Source organism: Filicampus tigris, chromosome 13 (genome assembly GCF_054856515.1).
Source record: "Filicampus tigris isolate MCC_2025a chromosome 13, RoL_Ftig_1.0, whole genome shotgun sequence".
NCBI classification, from domain to species: domain Eukaryota; kingdom Metazoa; phylum Chordata; class Actinopteri; order Syngnathiformes; family Syngnathidae; genus Filicampus; species Filicampus tigris.
Window position 1 is genome coordinate 4,308,807 of NC_141229.1, and position 15,346 is coordinate 4,324,152.

General features: G+C 41.8%; 2 protein-coding genes across 4 annotated transcripts; one reads left to right on the forward strand and one right to left on the reverse strand.

The window, feature by feature from the left end:
- Positions 1–365: 365 nt before the first annotated feature.
- On the reverse strand, positions 366–6,517 carry LOC147137222 (programmed cell death protein 10). The gene is made up of 8 exons (XM_086049737.1): positions 6,371–6,517; positions 4,124–4,410; positions 3,622–3,675; positions 2,893–3,010; positions 2,677–2,803; positions 2,131–2,209; positions 1,970–2,052; positions 366–1,155 (listed from the first exon to the last, which is right to left on the reverse strand). The coding sequence occupies exons 2-8, from the start codon at positions 4,211–4,213 to the stop codon at positions 1,074–1,076; spliced, it is 633 nt and encodes a 210-aa protein (XP_085905863.1). The 5' UTR covers positions 4,214–4,410; positions 6,371–6,517; the 3' UTR covers positions 366–1,073.
- LOC147137223 (inositol-3-phosphate synthase 1-A-like) lies at positions 5,672–15,004 on the forward strand. 3 transcript variants are annotated; one of them, XM_086049734.1, is made up of 11 exons: positions 5,672–5,871; positions 9,508–9,632; positions 9,710–9,871; positions 10,222–10,351; positions 10,579–10,772; positions 10,849–10,998; positions 11,750–11,965; positions 12,673–12,837; positions 13,570–13,683; positions 14,080–14,297; positions 14,636–15,004. In XM_086049734.1, the coding sequence occupies exons 2-11, from the start codon at positions 9,519–9,521 to the stop codon at positions 14,823–14,825; spliced, it is 1,653 nt and encodes a 550-aa protein (XP_085905860.1). In that variant the 5' UTR covers positions 5,672–5,871; positions 9,508–9,518; the 3' UTR covers positions 14,826–15,004. The 3 variants fall into 3 exon arrangements, with proteins under 3 accessions (XP_085905860.1, XP_085905859.1, XP_085905861.1); XM_086049733.1 differs by lacking the exon at positions 5,672–5,871 and adding an exon at positions 7,130–7,288; XM_086049735.1 differs by lacking the exon at positions 5,672–5,871 and adding an exon at positions 7,144–7,306.
- Positions 15,005–15,346: the final 342 nt, after the last annotated feature.

The following is a 15,346-nucleotide window of genomic DNA, read 5'->3' on the forward strand; positions in this document are numbered from 1 at the left end:
TGTGTTTAGCCACCTTTAAAAGTTCATTATTACAGCTTAGTTCGGACCATCTTTTTTAGTTTGATGATCAAATCTACGTTTAGCATAAGTATTATACTGCCCCCTGGTGGCAAAAGCACACCAGAAGGAGCAGCATGATATGCATCATTTTGAAGCCTCACACCATGATGCAAAAACTAATAATTCTTCACCTTTTATTTAATCATGCTGTATGTCTTTATAAAGAACAGTATTGTAGCGTTCTTTTTTTTTTCTTGATTAAAAAAAAAAAACATGTTACATATATTGCCATTCATTTCAATAGGGCTAGGCAGCCATTATAAGGCAACAGTGATGAGAAGAGTCAAACAAAAAGTATGAAGTGATCATTTGGAAACTATTTATTGAACATTTGCAACCAGGATCAGTTAAATACAGAATTTCGTGTCTTTACAACCCCCGACAGTGAGGAGCGTCTTGGCGTGCTAACACTCTGTTGAGGAAGAGGGAATGTTGTATGACTTATTATAAGAAGTAATAAGGTGCACAACACTGTGCTTGGAAGTCATTTGGCGTTGTGGTCGTCAAGATAAAGCAGAGGAATGAAAATCTGGGTCTTAAAATGGCCGCCTGGCGGGCCTGTCAATCCTCCCGAGCGACAGGGACACCAAATGGTTGCTGTCTCTCGCGCATAGCTATGATTGTTGCAATGATGCTGTTTTTTTTTTTTTTATACGTAAAATGATCAACATGAATATATTAGAAAAATGGCAATTAGTCTTTAATAAACACCTCCCCGAAAAACAAAACAAAAAAAAAAAAAATCGGTTATAAATTAAAAGTGTCCAAATAAAATCAAACAAGCAGACTTTTGGGCATCTTTCAGCTAGAGACTGGAAAATCCTCATTGACTACACAAATGGCACTTTTCAGTCTCTCCCGCTGTTGATCCCAAACCCTAAAATCAACTCTTTCCTAATTTACAAATATGGGTCAGGCGCTCCACCCAAGCGCCCGCCCGCTCCCTACCCCCCATTACCACCTTCGCAGGGTTGGGTGGCGGGTTTTCCCAGACTGATGTGGTCCTCACTGTGCTAGGCCCCAGTCTTGAAGGTCTGGAGTATGAGGTTGGTTTGGTGGATAAGCCGATTTGCGCTGTTGAAGACGTTTATCGCCCTGGCATCAAAAGACAACAGTGCTCAGCAGTGAAGACTACAAAGATGGCCGACAACAGTGCTAAGCAGTGACGACTACAAACATGGCCACTCCCTTTGTGCTAAAACCACACACGCGCACGCACACCATTCACAGTGCCCAAGGGCTCAGCTTGCGAACGTTATAGATCACCTGTTTTCTGGGTTTGGTCAGGTAACATTCATAAGCTGAGTCCTTGGGCACTGTGTTGTCATTTTCAATGACAGCAAGTAGCAGTACAAGGCAATATTAATCAGAATACTGTGTTTACATTTTTTTCACTTCCATTTTAAAAAAAAATAAGGATTTGAGTAGCAGCTAACAGCACGGTATGGGTCCGTCCGATCCAAATGAATTTGGTGGAGCTTAAGCTCGTCCACGAGCTACAGGCGACATAAAATGTAGGGGCGTAACGATAACGGCGATATTGTGCTGTTAAAATGATCACAATATCGTTGTCGTCCTGTTACGATATTAAAAGCACATATCGTATAAGCACACTGAGTTGCCTTGTGTATGAAATGTGCACATCAGTGTCCGAAAACATTACTTTTCACCCACTTCAGTCGGACACAGTATTGTGAACTGCAAAGACCACGATATGAGCTTTTCTTATTTTTTTTTTAACAATATCATGAGTGTTTATACGCTATCGAGAGCTTTTTTCATATCGCCAAACTACCCACAATACCTTGATAATTACAATACATCATGGTCAACAACCATCCACATCCATATTATGCTCTTGGTAACTTTGGGACAGTGCCAAAAAAAAAAAAAAGCAGACTGCACTTACTTTCCATCTTTGAAGTACGTTTTGAGGGTATCGCTGAAGCTTTTCGAGTATTTCACAAACTCCTTTTTCTGATGCTCCAGGGCCTTGACCAGCACAATCAGAAAATATTAAAGACATGCAAAGGACGAATAATTGAAGCGTGAATGGATGGCATTACTCACTCTGCGATTCTGGTACTGATATTTCTTAATGACGTTGTTGACTGTGTCCAGGAGCTCTTTAATAGCGCTGGCTATGTCTCTGTACGTGGGTGGGGGGGTGGGGGGAGATGGGTGGGTTGAAAATAACCAGTGAGAACTGTAAGATTCATGGCTCCAAAGACTCAGCTCAGTGGGATGCGGGCATTAGCGTTTAACGTTGGACATTGGCGACATCAACAGCACATTTTTCTTTTCAAATTAAGAGGAAAGTAATTGGAACATGAAGCTAATAGTGCATTCTTGCCCATTTTGTTTATTGTAAATTACAACTAGTCCCCAGTCTACACAAATGTATATACGGTTTTTATGATACTACATATTTTATCATAATCTTGAGAGAAGATGCTTTAGAACAGTAGTTCTCAAAAGTTTTTGCAGCAAACACCGTCTGAAAAAATACTTTGCTCTCCAACTACCACCATAATGGGAACAGTAGCGTAGCAAGACGGATGTAGTTTGTGTTAACTAAAACTAAAAAATTAAAGTTTCATAAAATCCCGCACTCACTTGATAGTCTGTAGAAAGCGTACTCTGTCATTGATCTCGTCTGGGATTTTGCTGAGGATGTGTTTCAGCGCTCTGGCCTTGTCGTTCAGGTCCTGGAACTCCTGTTCGGGCCGGTCGATCATGAACTCTGCACGAGAGGATTGGGTTCATTGATTGATCCACGGGACGGGACCATAGGCGAGCAGGGACAAGTGTGCAATAAACACTGCGGTGTACCCTCCACGTCGTCGGCGGCCATGCGCAGCAGCGATTCAGTGAAGTTGATTTGGACGTTCTTCTTCTCCAAGATCTTCATGATGATGTCCTGAGTCAGGCCGGGGTTCTCCCTCTCGGCCTGTTGACCAAAAAAAAAAAAAAAAAACCACATTGTTGGTTTATCATACATTTGCAAATTCACATTTGCCTGTGTTCTGTGTAACCTATCATCATCTGTTTGCGGAAAAAAAAAACACCTATTCATTGTTTTTGTGCTCTTTCTATTACTACATAAGACACCATAAGATGGCGCCAAAGCTCTGAAAGAAAGAACTGGTGAGAGTCAACAGCCCTGCTAATGACACCGTAGACATGTTTTTGATCAGTGTGGATGAAATGTGATGTAACGTTTACATGGATAGATATGTCACTTCAACGTGACTGATTGTAATTGTTTCAAACTGATAATTGGGCTTTCACGCGTACAGCGCTTTTCTACTTTCAAGGTACTCAAAGCGCTTTAACACCGTCACCTCATTCACCTAATGACAACACAGCATCAGGAGTAACTGGGGGTTCAGTATCTTGCGTGACACTTTTGACATGGTTGCAAGTGCCAGGCATCGAACCCACAACCTCCATTGTGCTCATTATATTGTGAGTAATATTGGTCATACTGTATTACATATTGATTTTGTACTGTGCCAGTTTTATTGCCAAAATGGCTATATTTTTCCCTCCCATGTTTACCTTGATGAAGGCCGCTCTGAGTGTCTGAGCTGCCGATAGGTTGATCCTCTCCAGCTGAGGCAGAAAGCAGAAAGTGCACAGGGTCAGTCGTGAACGCATACATGTACAGTGAACCACCGCATATTCATGGTTGGGCATTTGCAAATTCAAATAGTATATTTTTTTCCTTTGGGGGCAGGGGGGACTGTCCTCATTTGCTGAAAAACTCCCCTTTTACTACAAGTATTATATTTGGGGCCTATCTAGTGGCCGCTTCGTGTCAAGGAACTATGTTGAGGTGAGTTGAGCGGTCTCATTTCCGCCAGTGGTTTTCAAACTTTTACATCAAGTGACACTTAACGAAATAGTTTGCTTTCCAAGTACCACCATCGTCACCAACAACATCAAAATACAAATACACCAAGTAAGCCACTGCAGCATTTTTGCATTGTTTGAACGTTAACACTGATGTACTATCCTAAAAAGGGAACAAGTTACGAGACTGAAAAGAGATGTCGTGTACCTCGTTAAAAACTGGGTACATCACGGTGTAGAGCGTCATGGATACCATGGAGTTTGTCTCCGCTTCATTCTTCATCTCCTCCATTGTCATCCTCCAGGGAGGAGTGGCTCACGGTCAAATGGCGGTTGGGGGGGGAGCACACGCACGCACACACACACCCGCACGCACGCGCACGCACACACATACACACACACAAACTCACTCACATACAAACACACTCGCACACATGCAGGCTATTTTTTTTTTAAAAAAACAAAAAAAAAAACTATGTCCTCAGGGAGGGAAACCTTAAAAAGCACACACACACAAAAGGAAAAAACAGAATTGAAGTTAACACATCATTGACAAAACCTGGTCAAATCTCGATTTTCTTGTTCACATGTAACGCTCAAAGAGGAAGCTCAAGACACACCTTTTTAGTTTGGCTTTCAACAACTTTTAAATAATTTATCCTTTCTTTTGATTGAAGATAATTCTATGTTTTGCTTTGAATGTTTTAAAGCACTTTGAGTTGCATTCTTATGTATGAAAAGTGCTATATAAATAAAATGTGATTGATTGATTGAAAATAATGTAGCGGCACCCTGAATACGAGCAGCTTGGAGCCGTTCGTGGATTTTTTTTTCTCGATATTTAAAAAAAAACAAAAAATGTGTTTTCAGATTTTTGGGGCAAAAGATATGCCTATTTTTCAGGGCAAATGTACATTAGAGGTTTCTCAGCATTTTTTTGGAAGAATTCTAATAGGTATAGAAAAAAAAAATAATTCCCCCAATGCATTTCAATGGGCGTCAATTATACACACATAATTTCCTATTCGCAGGCCAGTTTGGTCCCAATCCCAACCTAAGACAGGCTTACATTATTTTATGGATTTGTAATGATGTAGGACAAACGTAGCACCCCAATAATATAATAATATTGAATAGGGAATCTTTCATACACACATTGAGAAATGATTATGAAAAATGAAATATATTAACAGCATGTATTGCACATATCCAAGTATTTTGTCCATATTTAAAATGGCATTTTTGTCATACGTCTAGTTAGGAGGTGAGTGGTCCTATGTGGAAAAAAAAAGTTTTTTCGCTTGTTATATATTGACTTCAATCTTGTAATACTGTATCCCTGCATGATCCCCATAACATTGCAATTTTGTTGACGTAAAGTTTTGACTTTATTCTGGATAAAACCTTTCGTTATATTTTTAACTCTTTACTGTAAAATTGCTATTTTTTTTCCTCCACATTATATTTTAGACTATTTAACACGACCGCGACTTCCGTGAGGATAAGTGGTTCGGATAATATTAAGACTTTATTGACTAGGAACTATTGCCTGAACAAGTTAACACTGCAGACTGCAGGATGACGATGATCTGACTTTGACACATTCCAAATACTGTGACTTCGTATGGGGCACTTGAGTTCACAAAATGGATGCAGTAGCACCCATTCAACGCCCCCGCCCCCCCAGAAAAAAAAATGTGTGTGAAAAGTACTTGAAGTGAAAGTAACAATTGGCTGTGCTTACATGTTTTGTCCGTTCCGGTCATCCCACTTGTATGATTTATGACAACTCTTCAGAACTCTGTGTGTGTGCGTGTGCGCGAGATGGGAGTGGCAGGGCAACGTGTATGCCTTCAAACACCTAATATGACGAGTCATTCTATTCAAATTTCGCAAACTGGAAGCGTTCCACATTGCCGGCGTGTGGAAATACCAACCCTTGGGATATAAAACAAAGTAAGAGTTTAACAAAATTCCCACAATTGTGAACTTGAATGACGTATTTTCCCCATTGAAAGTGTCGTTAATAAAACAGTGTGTTTTCTGTTCATTAAGACGCTTTTTTTCTCCTAGCCTACCTTGAACGCAGCCTCTTAGCGGCGGCTAGGCTACCCTAGCTCCGAAAGTAGCCGACCTATCTTCCGGCTCTAACGTTTTAGTGAATGCGTCGAAACGGTAGAAACGGCTCTCAACACGCCGCTTTGAATGTCCAATTCAGCATCGTTTCGGAAACCAATTATGGCCTATAAAGCCCGAGTGGCTCGCTAGAACAATGGCCAAAGTGTTAGCATTCACCACATCGAGGCGGACGTACTAGCCGAGCTAGCTTAGCGAGAGCGAAGCGTAACATTTGTCTCGGCCCCGCTAAAATGTGGCCCCGCGAAAGCAAAACACGCGACGCCAAAGTGCTTACACGGCGGATGTGCGGCGAGGTACGAAGCGTGTGCTTGGCTACCTGTGTTCGGACTCCTTAAACAGGGGCGCGTACGTCGTCCGAAAAAGCCCTTTTTTAGCAGCTATGTTTTCTTTACAACTTAAGGCGGAAGTTTTTTAGTACTGGCCTGAGCGACATCTTCCGGACCGTTGCTACGTACACTTGCGCTCAACCAATCAGAAATGACGGGTGGGATTACGTCATCGTTTTTTTCCTTTTTTAATTGACATGAAATACACTAGCGTCAATTCAATTTACGTGCCTTACATACACTTTGTAACACAGTTCTTAATATTACAGTAAAAAAAAAAGTGACTGGTGGTCGAACGTGATTTGTGTTTTTTAAGTTGCGGGAAATAATTTAATTGTAGGGCAGAAGGGTAGAGTCGTATTATTACGATAATAAAGTCATATCAGGTGCTGAAGGGGGCCACAAATTTTCAACCAGTGCTACTCAGTAGTACTGGGGGCCTACATAGAACCACAAACTTCCGAACTAGATCGCTTAGGTGCGCTTGCACCTGGTCTTACACTGCCCGATACTACAACGCGAGTATAGGCGTATTAATTTGGGGATTTAGAAAGTTATGCAGTAAAAACCTAATACCTGAATAATAACAACATGTTGCGGGAGTTTATTTATTTATTTATTTTTTGGGGGAGGGGGGATGCACAAAATGACTTCTTGCACTTAACATTGTCCTTACAAGAGCCCTCTGCAGTGGGAAAAACACAGTGTTGTTATTTTTTGATTGTTCAAACCTATAGTAAGCAGCCCCGTGCACTCTAGACGGCGCTAGGGAGGCTATGGGGGCCAGGGGGTCCGGAGAAAGCTCATTGGCAGGTAGCCAGCCGACTCGAAGCTTGTGGAACTTTCCCACTTGCTCACATTTTGTCAGAAGCAGAAGCAGCAACAAGACGCGCACGCCGCATTTGCAAGTATGAAGTAGCATCACTGTCAGTAATAAGCCTTTGTATTCGTTGTCAAGTCAGTTGCTAAGGTTTCAATTGAAATTCTGCTTTTCTTTTGTGTGTGTGTGTGGAGAAATCAGCACTCTTGGTAGACCGGTATGCATTACATAATGACCAATTGTGGCCGTGGAGCACGTTTAAACTCCCAAAAATGAATTGGATGTTGATTGAAATGATGTTAATTGAACTGAGTTGGATTTTTTTTTTTGCGCCCCTTCTTCAACGCATTGTTGCATTACATGTTACAATTTAATCTTGCTTCTCTTTGAATGTTGACTTTTGTTCATTTTTGTTCATTCAGGCATTATCACGCCTGAGTTGTTGTTTTAAGTCCCTGTAAAGTGAAAATCAATGTCTTAATAATTTGACACACCACACGCTTGTTAACAACCCTGCCAAATTTGAATGACTAAAAAAAATTCTCAATCAAATCAAGCCCTTCTCAATGCGAATTCCTACGCGTTTTAAAACGCTAAAATTAATCTGCTTAAAGCGTCTGGTGGTAGGCATATGCCCTACTGAGTCATTGCAGGGCTTTCCACACCACGACAGGAGGCGCAAGCTACTAGCTAGCCCGCAAGCTAACAGGTATAGGGCCAAGTAATAGTAAGTAATCCGCAATTGCATCGGATAAAAATTGACATTAACAGAGGCACTTAAGTTTTTATGTAGTGTCAGATGGCAACTCATTCTCTTCTAGACACCCCCCCTAAAAAAAAGAGGAAAACTGTTAAAAAAAAAGTTAACATTATATCTCCTCAAGTGCGATTGACTGGCAACCAATTCAGGGTGTCCCACGCCTATTGCCCGAAGGCAGCTGGGATAGGCTCCAGCACGCCCGCGACCCTTGTGAGGATAAGCGGTATAGATAATGGATGGATGGATCTCCTCAAGTGAGTACTACATAGTTCTCAGTCCTTGCATATGTTTTCTATTATCTTCAAACATGTACAATATAATATGTTTCGAATAAACTCTGAATTCACTTTTCAGGTGATTTATTAAAATTGTGTTTTTTAAAGGCATAATCCCCCACTTTACTATATTTCTGTGTGAACCCAGGCTTTATTTTTGAATTATTCCAGCTGAGTTGCTGGGGAGGGTTTCATTCACCTATCAAAAAACCTCCCAAATAACTCCGGAATGGCATCAGGAGAGAAGCTTTCGGTGACGCTGGGGATGTCTGCATCAGTAAAATTCCACTAGAGAGGGTCTGAAGAAGTGGGCAGTACTCAACATGACCTCTCTTGAGCCACGTTAACCAAAGTTTGGCATACAAGCTTGCGTTGCATAACGTCCATTGTTGCCAGCTGCCATGCTTCTTGTCTTCTAAATGGCTCCAGTGACTCGGTTCTGATCCAAGTGGTTTGGAAGCCAAGTGTCTATAGTGCCTTTTTGCGTTCCCTGGAGCCAGACTTAAATGGATGTCGATGCCTGCAAAGTCTGAGTCTCAGATTCAGGTTGCCGAAAAGAGGAGCCCCGATGTACCCATTTGGCACTATGGTGGATATGGATTTTTTTTTTTTCTTTTCAGGATGATGCTAATTCCGATATTTGCAGAATAAAAGTCGAATAATATTTATTTGAATTTTTCTTTTAAAATTGCGTGTTTTCCCTCTGTTGCCCTCTTTCTTACTAGACCTATATTCTTGTAATATTATTAATTCATTGCAAAATCTAGACTTTTTACCCCCCGAATTTTAGATTTGAATGTTGTGAAATTGCTTGGTTTGCTTGTAATTATTGCAAGTTTTTTTGCTCATATTATTTTTGATTTTATTCTTCTAGTATTTCAGTTTTACTCTGGCATTTTCATCCCCTTTAGGCTATAATCTTGTTCTTTACTCTCCTATTATTAAGGCTTTATTCTTAAAATAAATGAAGCTTATTTTCCCTTTCATATTTGGAAACCTCCATCGTGGCTTCTGGGTTCACGTTCCCGCTATTTAGACATCAGTCATGAAATAGTCCAGCTTTATTCATGCAACAGCATTACCAGCGTTGGCTTCTAAAAAAAAAAAACGCATCATACGATTGTTCACCTGAATGTGTCCTTTGCAAGTGCCGCATGCACAGATCTGCACGGCGGGGTTTTCACCGTTAGCAAAAGTACTATTTTTTTTCCAAACGATACAAAGTCCTCGTTCACTTCCCACCTGCTTACATTCTGTGTGTTTTTGTTGCAGAATCGTCAAACATGCCTGTGAGGATTCACATCAACAGTCCCAATGTCAAGTACATGGACACGCACATCGAAGCTCAATATTCCTACCACACCACATCCGTGCAGAAAAATGGCAATACGGTCACGGTGAGTGAAGCCCTGAAATCGAACCCTGGTACAATGTCGTTTGCACACATGCTGACCGGGCACATAACGCCGAATAGGTGACACCCCGCTCCACTGAGATGACCATTCGCACTGAGACACGCGTGCCTCGCCTGGGGGTTATGCTGGTGGGCTGGGGTGGCAACAACGGCTCCACAGTCACCGCCGCCGTGCTGGCCAACAAGATGAAGCTCACCTGGAACACAAAGACTGGAGTCAAGGTGAGAGAGCTCCTCAGATTTCCATCAGTAGAAACGGTGTTCAAGTGGTCCACGGTAAAACTCGTCCGGCTGTGTCTCTATTAAAGCCGGAAATTGATGATTCGTCTGTGTGAGTGCGTTCTGTGCATTTGATGAACTATAACCTGCGACTCGGCCACTCGTGAAATCTTGTGGCGGAACCCTCCACACAAAAAAAAAAGGACCGTTTTGCAGAAAAAAGACTTAGCTGTGAAACAACAACCTGGCTGAAACAGGATGTTGTAATGACGCAATAGCGGGACCTGTGTTAATATGAAACCGTTACACGTGGAACATATTTTGTCCTATGATGGCATCTCTTCTCTTTCCAGAAAGCCAACTACTTTGGGTCACTGCTACAGGCTTCCACTGTGTGTCTCGGATCAGGGCCTGATGGCGAGGTCAACGTGCCCTTCTGTGATCTGCTACCCATGGTGCACCCCAACGACATCGTCTTTGACGGTAGAGAGTGTCCATGTCAATTTTTTCCGTGTATGTACTGTACGTGTGTAGTTCGGGTGAGATGACATCGCTTGAACAATCTCAAGGGAATTTTAGAGGCCCCATAAGGCAATAAACATAGAAACCATTCCCCTACAATAGGCGAAGCCCCTTTAGTCCCCTAATAAATAGACGACTGCCTTATTAACTTTGACTTACTGTTGCCGTCCGTCTGAATGTGTTCTGAGGCTGGGATATCTCCTCGCTGGATCTGGGAAGAGCGATGGAGCGTGCCCAGGTGCTGGACTGGTCACTGCAAGAGCAGCTGCAACCATATATGGTCGTCATGAAACCCAGACCGTCCATCTACATCCCAGAATTCATCGCCGCCAACCAGGAGAGCCGGGCCGACAACGTACTCGGCGGAACCATGGCGCAGCAGGTTACGCTAAAGCTCCTCTTCTTGTTTAGCGGCACCTGACCAACGAGCTGAAGTCCGTGCGATGAACCGTTTTCAGGTGGAGCGCGTCCGAGCGGATATCCGCGATTTCCGGCAGGTCAGTGGAGTGGATAAGGTGATCGTGGTGTGGACCGCCACCACCGAGCGCTTCTGCGACATCGTGCCGGGCGTAAATGACACGGCAGAAAACCTGCTGGTTGCCATCCAGGTGAAAAATTCGGCTTGAGCCAGGAATTACTTCATAGTGGGGATGGATTTTTTTTTTTTTTTCTTCAAAAAAGATCCCAAATCGAGTGCGGTATTATATATGGGGCTTAATAACGTTTTTCACATTGTTTAGACTTTAACAACCCCCTAGGTAATAGTTAAAAAAAAAAAAAAGCATCACTGATTTATAGCGCATTTCATTCACAATGTAACTCAATATGCTTCACACACTGTAAATAAAAGTACCGGTTACAAACAGAGTTAAAGAGATTTAATAGCAAAGAAAAGAAATGACATACTAAAAGAGCGTACAGTGCAAGAACAACAGTTTCTAAAACACGATTTTAAAAATGCTTTGAAAAAAAACGAAATCATGTCTATGGGAAAAGAGAATAGTTTTTAACCTTGATTTAAAAGCATTTACACGTTATTGGCATGTTTTGAAGCTTGATTCATTCATTCATGTTATTCAAATTCAAATCGGGGGACCGTACTATACACAATAGATGATAATGAAGTTATTTGATCAATTATATATATTTAATTAATCAGCTTTGAATATTAATGATCATACCAAACTCACATTTGAACTCTTCACTTTGTTTTGTAACATCATGTGATTCTCGCGAAACTTTCCTGACTTTATTTTCATAATCTGCCGCAACCTCCTAAAGTAAACCTACTCGGCTAGCAAATTGACTGTTTGATTGTGTCTTGATTGTTTGTTTTTGTCCCTCCCTCTCCTTGGTCAGGAGGGCTCAGAGGTGTCTCCATCCACTCTGTTCGCAGTGGCCAGTATCTTGGAAGGCTGCGCCTACATCAACGGTTCCCCTCAGAACACGTTCGTACCGGGGGCCGTGGAGCTGGCGCAGCAGAGGGGAGTCTTCATCGGAGGGGACGACTTCAAGTCCGGACAGACTAAGATCAAGTCGGTGCTGGTGGACTTCCTGGTCAGCTCGGGCATCAAGGTGAAAACTGGCAAAAACACACGCAGCCATGCTGCATGACTACAATTCAAAACACTACTATTTTTTTTTTCTTTTTGGAAAGAACAATAGTAGTGTTTTTTTTTCCTGATTCTGATTAATATTGTGTTTTTGGAATATGAATTAAACGGCAAAATCCACCCGTTTTTATCCACCTCAGAGGATGGCCATTTTTTCTTGTACTGCCACTTGCTGTCGACTGAAAATGACATCACAGTGATAAAGGACTCAGGTAATGATAGTCACAACTCACGCGTTTACTGGGTTTGGTCGCGTGACGTTCGCAAGCTGAGCCATGACTGTGATGTCATTTTCAGTCGATAGCAAGCGGCAAAATGGCCGCCCCTCGATAAGGATAAAAATAGGTGGAGTTTGCTGCTTCATTTATATTCCACAAAATGCAATAGTAATCAAAATGTCATGTTTAGACTTGTGGAGGCAAGAACATTTTTGACGTGACTTCTCCTTTAAGAATGTAATACTTTAACCTCGTAAAATGTACTTATACTTCATTAAATGACTTTTGCCTCCAAAGTATGACTTTTTCCAATTTATGATTGGTTCTCATAAAATTTGACGTTCCTCTCATAGAATAATGACTTTTTCCACATGAAATGATGACATCATGAAACCACCCAAAAAGCGACTTTATTCTCGTCAAATGACTTTTTTTTTTTCTTCTTTTTCAGCCAACCTCCATCGTGAGCTACAACCACCTTGGTAACAACGATGGCAAGAACCTGTCTTCACCGCAGCAATTCCGCTCCAAAGAAATCACCAAGAGCAATGTGGTGGACGACATGGTGCGCTCCAACTCTGTGCTCTACGACCACGGGGAGAAGCCCGACCACTGTGTGAGTGACACATTCAGTATGAATACCAGAATTCCGGCATATCCGCAAAGTATTCACAGCGCTTCAGTTGTTCCACATTTTGCTATGTTAGGGTCTTATTCCAAAATGAATTCAATTCATTTTCACAAGTTTCAGTTTATTTTAAATGTGTAAAAACGTACTTTTTTTGGGGGGGGGGGGGGGGGGGAGTTAACCCAAACATATTTTTTTCAAGAATATGTTCCCAGCAGGCCCACGAGTTGAAACACGGCATTCTGATTAATTTTGTGTTTGTGGAATATAAGTTAAGCAGGAAAAAATGCACTCGTTTTTAGCCATCTCTGGGGGTGGCCATTTTGTGTTCTGTCGACTGAAACCGTGATTGGTCGTTGTGAGCAGTTGTGATGTCATTTTCAGTCGACAGAAGACAAAATGGCCGCCTCCAGAGATGGCTAAAAACGAGTGAATTAACACTTATTACACAACGAAATATTGATCAGAATGCCCTGTTTCAGCTAGTGGGCTTGCATAGAACATATTCTTGAAAAAAATATGTTTGCGTTGACTTCCACTTTAAGTATTTTGATTTTTCTAACCTCTTTTCACATGACCCAAAATGGAACATTGGAACAACAACATTTTTCACCATCTGGAAAATGTTTACTTTTTCCACATTTTCTGCCTTTTTCCAAAATTGTTTCTTCGGAATATGATGCCACAAGGTTGGCGCACCTATCTTCCGGTTCCTTCCAGGTGGTGATTAAGTACATTCCGTATGTGGGAGACAGCAAGCGAGCCATGGATGAATACACGTCCGAGATCATGATGGGCGGTCTCAACACCATCGTACTGCACAACACCTGTGAGGTCAGTCTCGGCACGCCAAAAAGTTCAATCTCGACTCTTCATGTCCTTTTTTTTATATATATAATGCTTTAGGACACCAGTGAATGTGGCTCACATTTTCTGCCTGACAACTCCTGTCTCGTAATATTACTTTATTTTTGGAAAATTCCAATTTCTGCATTTGCACGTTTTACAACTATTCTTTAATTAAGTCAAGTTATGACTTCATTCTAATAAAAATGTTTTTTTTCCACGTTCTATGATTTCAATTTTATTTTGATTAACTTGAATTACGTAATATTCCGACGTTATTCTCCTGAAATTCTGGCATTATTCGAGTAAAATTACAACTTTTTTTCTTGACTTATTCGACCTTCCTCTCAACCTTGCTGGACTGTTTTGTATTTGGGCGAGCAGGACTCTCTTCTGGCCAGCCCCATCATCATGGACTTGGCCATCCTGACGGAGCTGTGCCAGCGTGTGAGCTTCCGGCCCGATGGCGAGGACCACTTCCAGTCCTTCCACAGCGTCCTGGCGCTGCTCTCCTTCCTATGCAAGGCCCCCTTGGTCCCACCGGGGACCCCAGTTATCAACGCTTTCTACCGCCAGAGGGCCTCCATAGAAAACGTCATGAGGTACAGACACTGATCAAGCATCATGAAAAATGTATACAGTAGAGAGAGGCTAATGACTTCTTTAAAAGTCAATTGGAATCAGGAATCGGCAGAGTGCAATCAATGTGATGAGATTGTAGGTGTTGGTTAAGTCTTAGTAAAGTGAAAAATTGAATGATGAAAACAATAGTCCGGTATATAAAATGAGGCTTCAAAACCATGAAGTCGATCTCTTAGCTCGCCTAAGCTTTGCTTAAACCAGTACCTCATCACATTAATTGGACTCAAAGTCATTAGTCTACAGGGGTTCACATATATTTTTCTTGCATCCATTTTTAAGAAACATGTCCTTTTTCCAGGGCATGTCTGGGCCTGCACCCTCAGAGTCATATGCTGCTGGAGGAAAAGCTACCGAGGAACTTCCTGTCCGCAAAGCACGTCAGTGGCGACACGGCCTCCTCGAAGAAGGCAATCGCCAACGTAAACGGCACAGAAGTCACCGACGCCATCCACGCGTACCACTACGCCGCCGCCGAGAACTCCAAGTAGACAGCAAACGTTACTACACAAAACCCGGGTTCTAGCACCTAGTCGTTTTACAAACATGTTACAGTGAACTGCACACCTTTAAATGGAAGTTTGTCTTTGCGGTTAATTCCATGTCTGCACCTTTAAGACCGTATAACATGTTCACACAATATTAATTAAAGTTGTTACAGAAACACAAATCCGACTAGGTGTCAAGTTACTTAACTCCAAGATGGGAGAAGAGTGGCAAGGCAAGACAGCTTTATTTACAGTATATAAGCGTTTCATACACAAGGGAACTCATTGTGCTTTACATTTAAAAGCAAAACAACATTATACAAAGTGATACAAGATTTGACTTGGTGCAGCTAATTACGGTACCTCCAAGACGTGAGGAAAAATGGTTCAGGGATGTCAGTCTTCATTTGGTGCACACATCAAAAATAAGGGTTAGTGTTTCTAGTGTTTTTACCTTTTCCAAAATATATTCAATTTTTTTTTCTCTTAATGTTTTGTATTTTATTCATTTTTGTGTTTTATAA

What these genes read in the sequence shown, in the direction of transcription:
- LOC147137223 (XM_086049734.1), top strand. Translation starts at nt 9,519, where the DNA reads ATGCCTGTGAGGATTCACATCAACAGTCCCAATGTCAAGTACATGGAC. An exon ending in AAAATGGCAATACGGTCACG is followed by an intron (nt 9,633 to 9,709) that starts GTGAGTGAAGCC and finishes AACGCCGAATAG; the next exon opens with GTGACACCCCGCTCCACTGA. An exon ending in TACTGCACAACACCTGTGAG is followed by an intron (nt 13,684 to 14,079) that starts GTCAGTCTCGGC and finishes TTGGGCGAGCAG; the next exon opens with GACTCTCTTCTGGCCAGCCC.
- LOC147137222 (XM_086049737.1), bottom strand. Translation starts at nt 4,213, where the DNA reads ATGACAATGGAGGAGATGAAGAATGAAGCGGAGACAAACTCCATGGTA. An exon ending in TCAGAGCGGCCTTCATCAAG is followed by an intron (nt 3,011 to 3,621) that starts GTAAACATGGGA and finishes TTTGGTCAACAG; the next exon opens with GCCGAGAGGGAGAACCCCGG. An exon ending in GGCCGCCGACGACGTGGAGG is followed by an intron (nt 2,804 to 2,892) that starts GTACACCGCAGT and finishes CCTCTCGTGCAG; the next exon opens with AGTTCATGATCGACCGGCCC.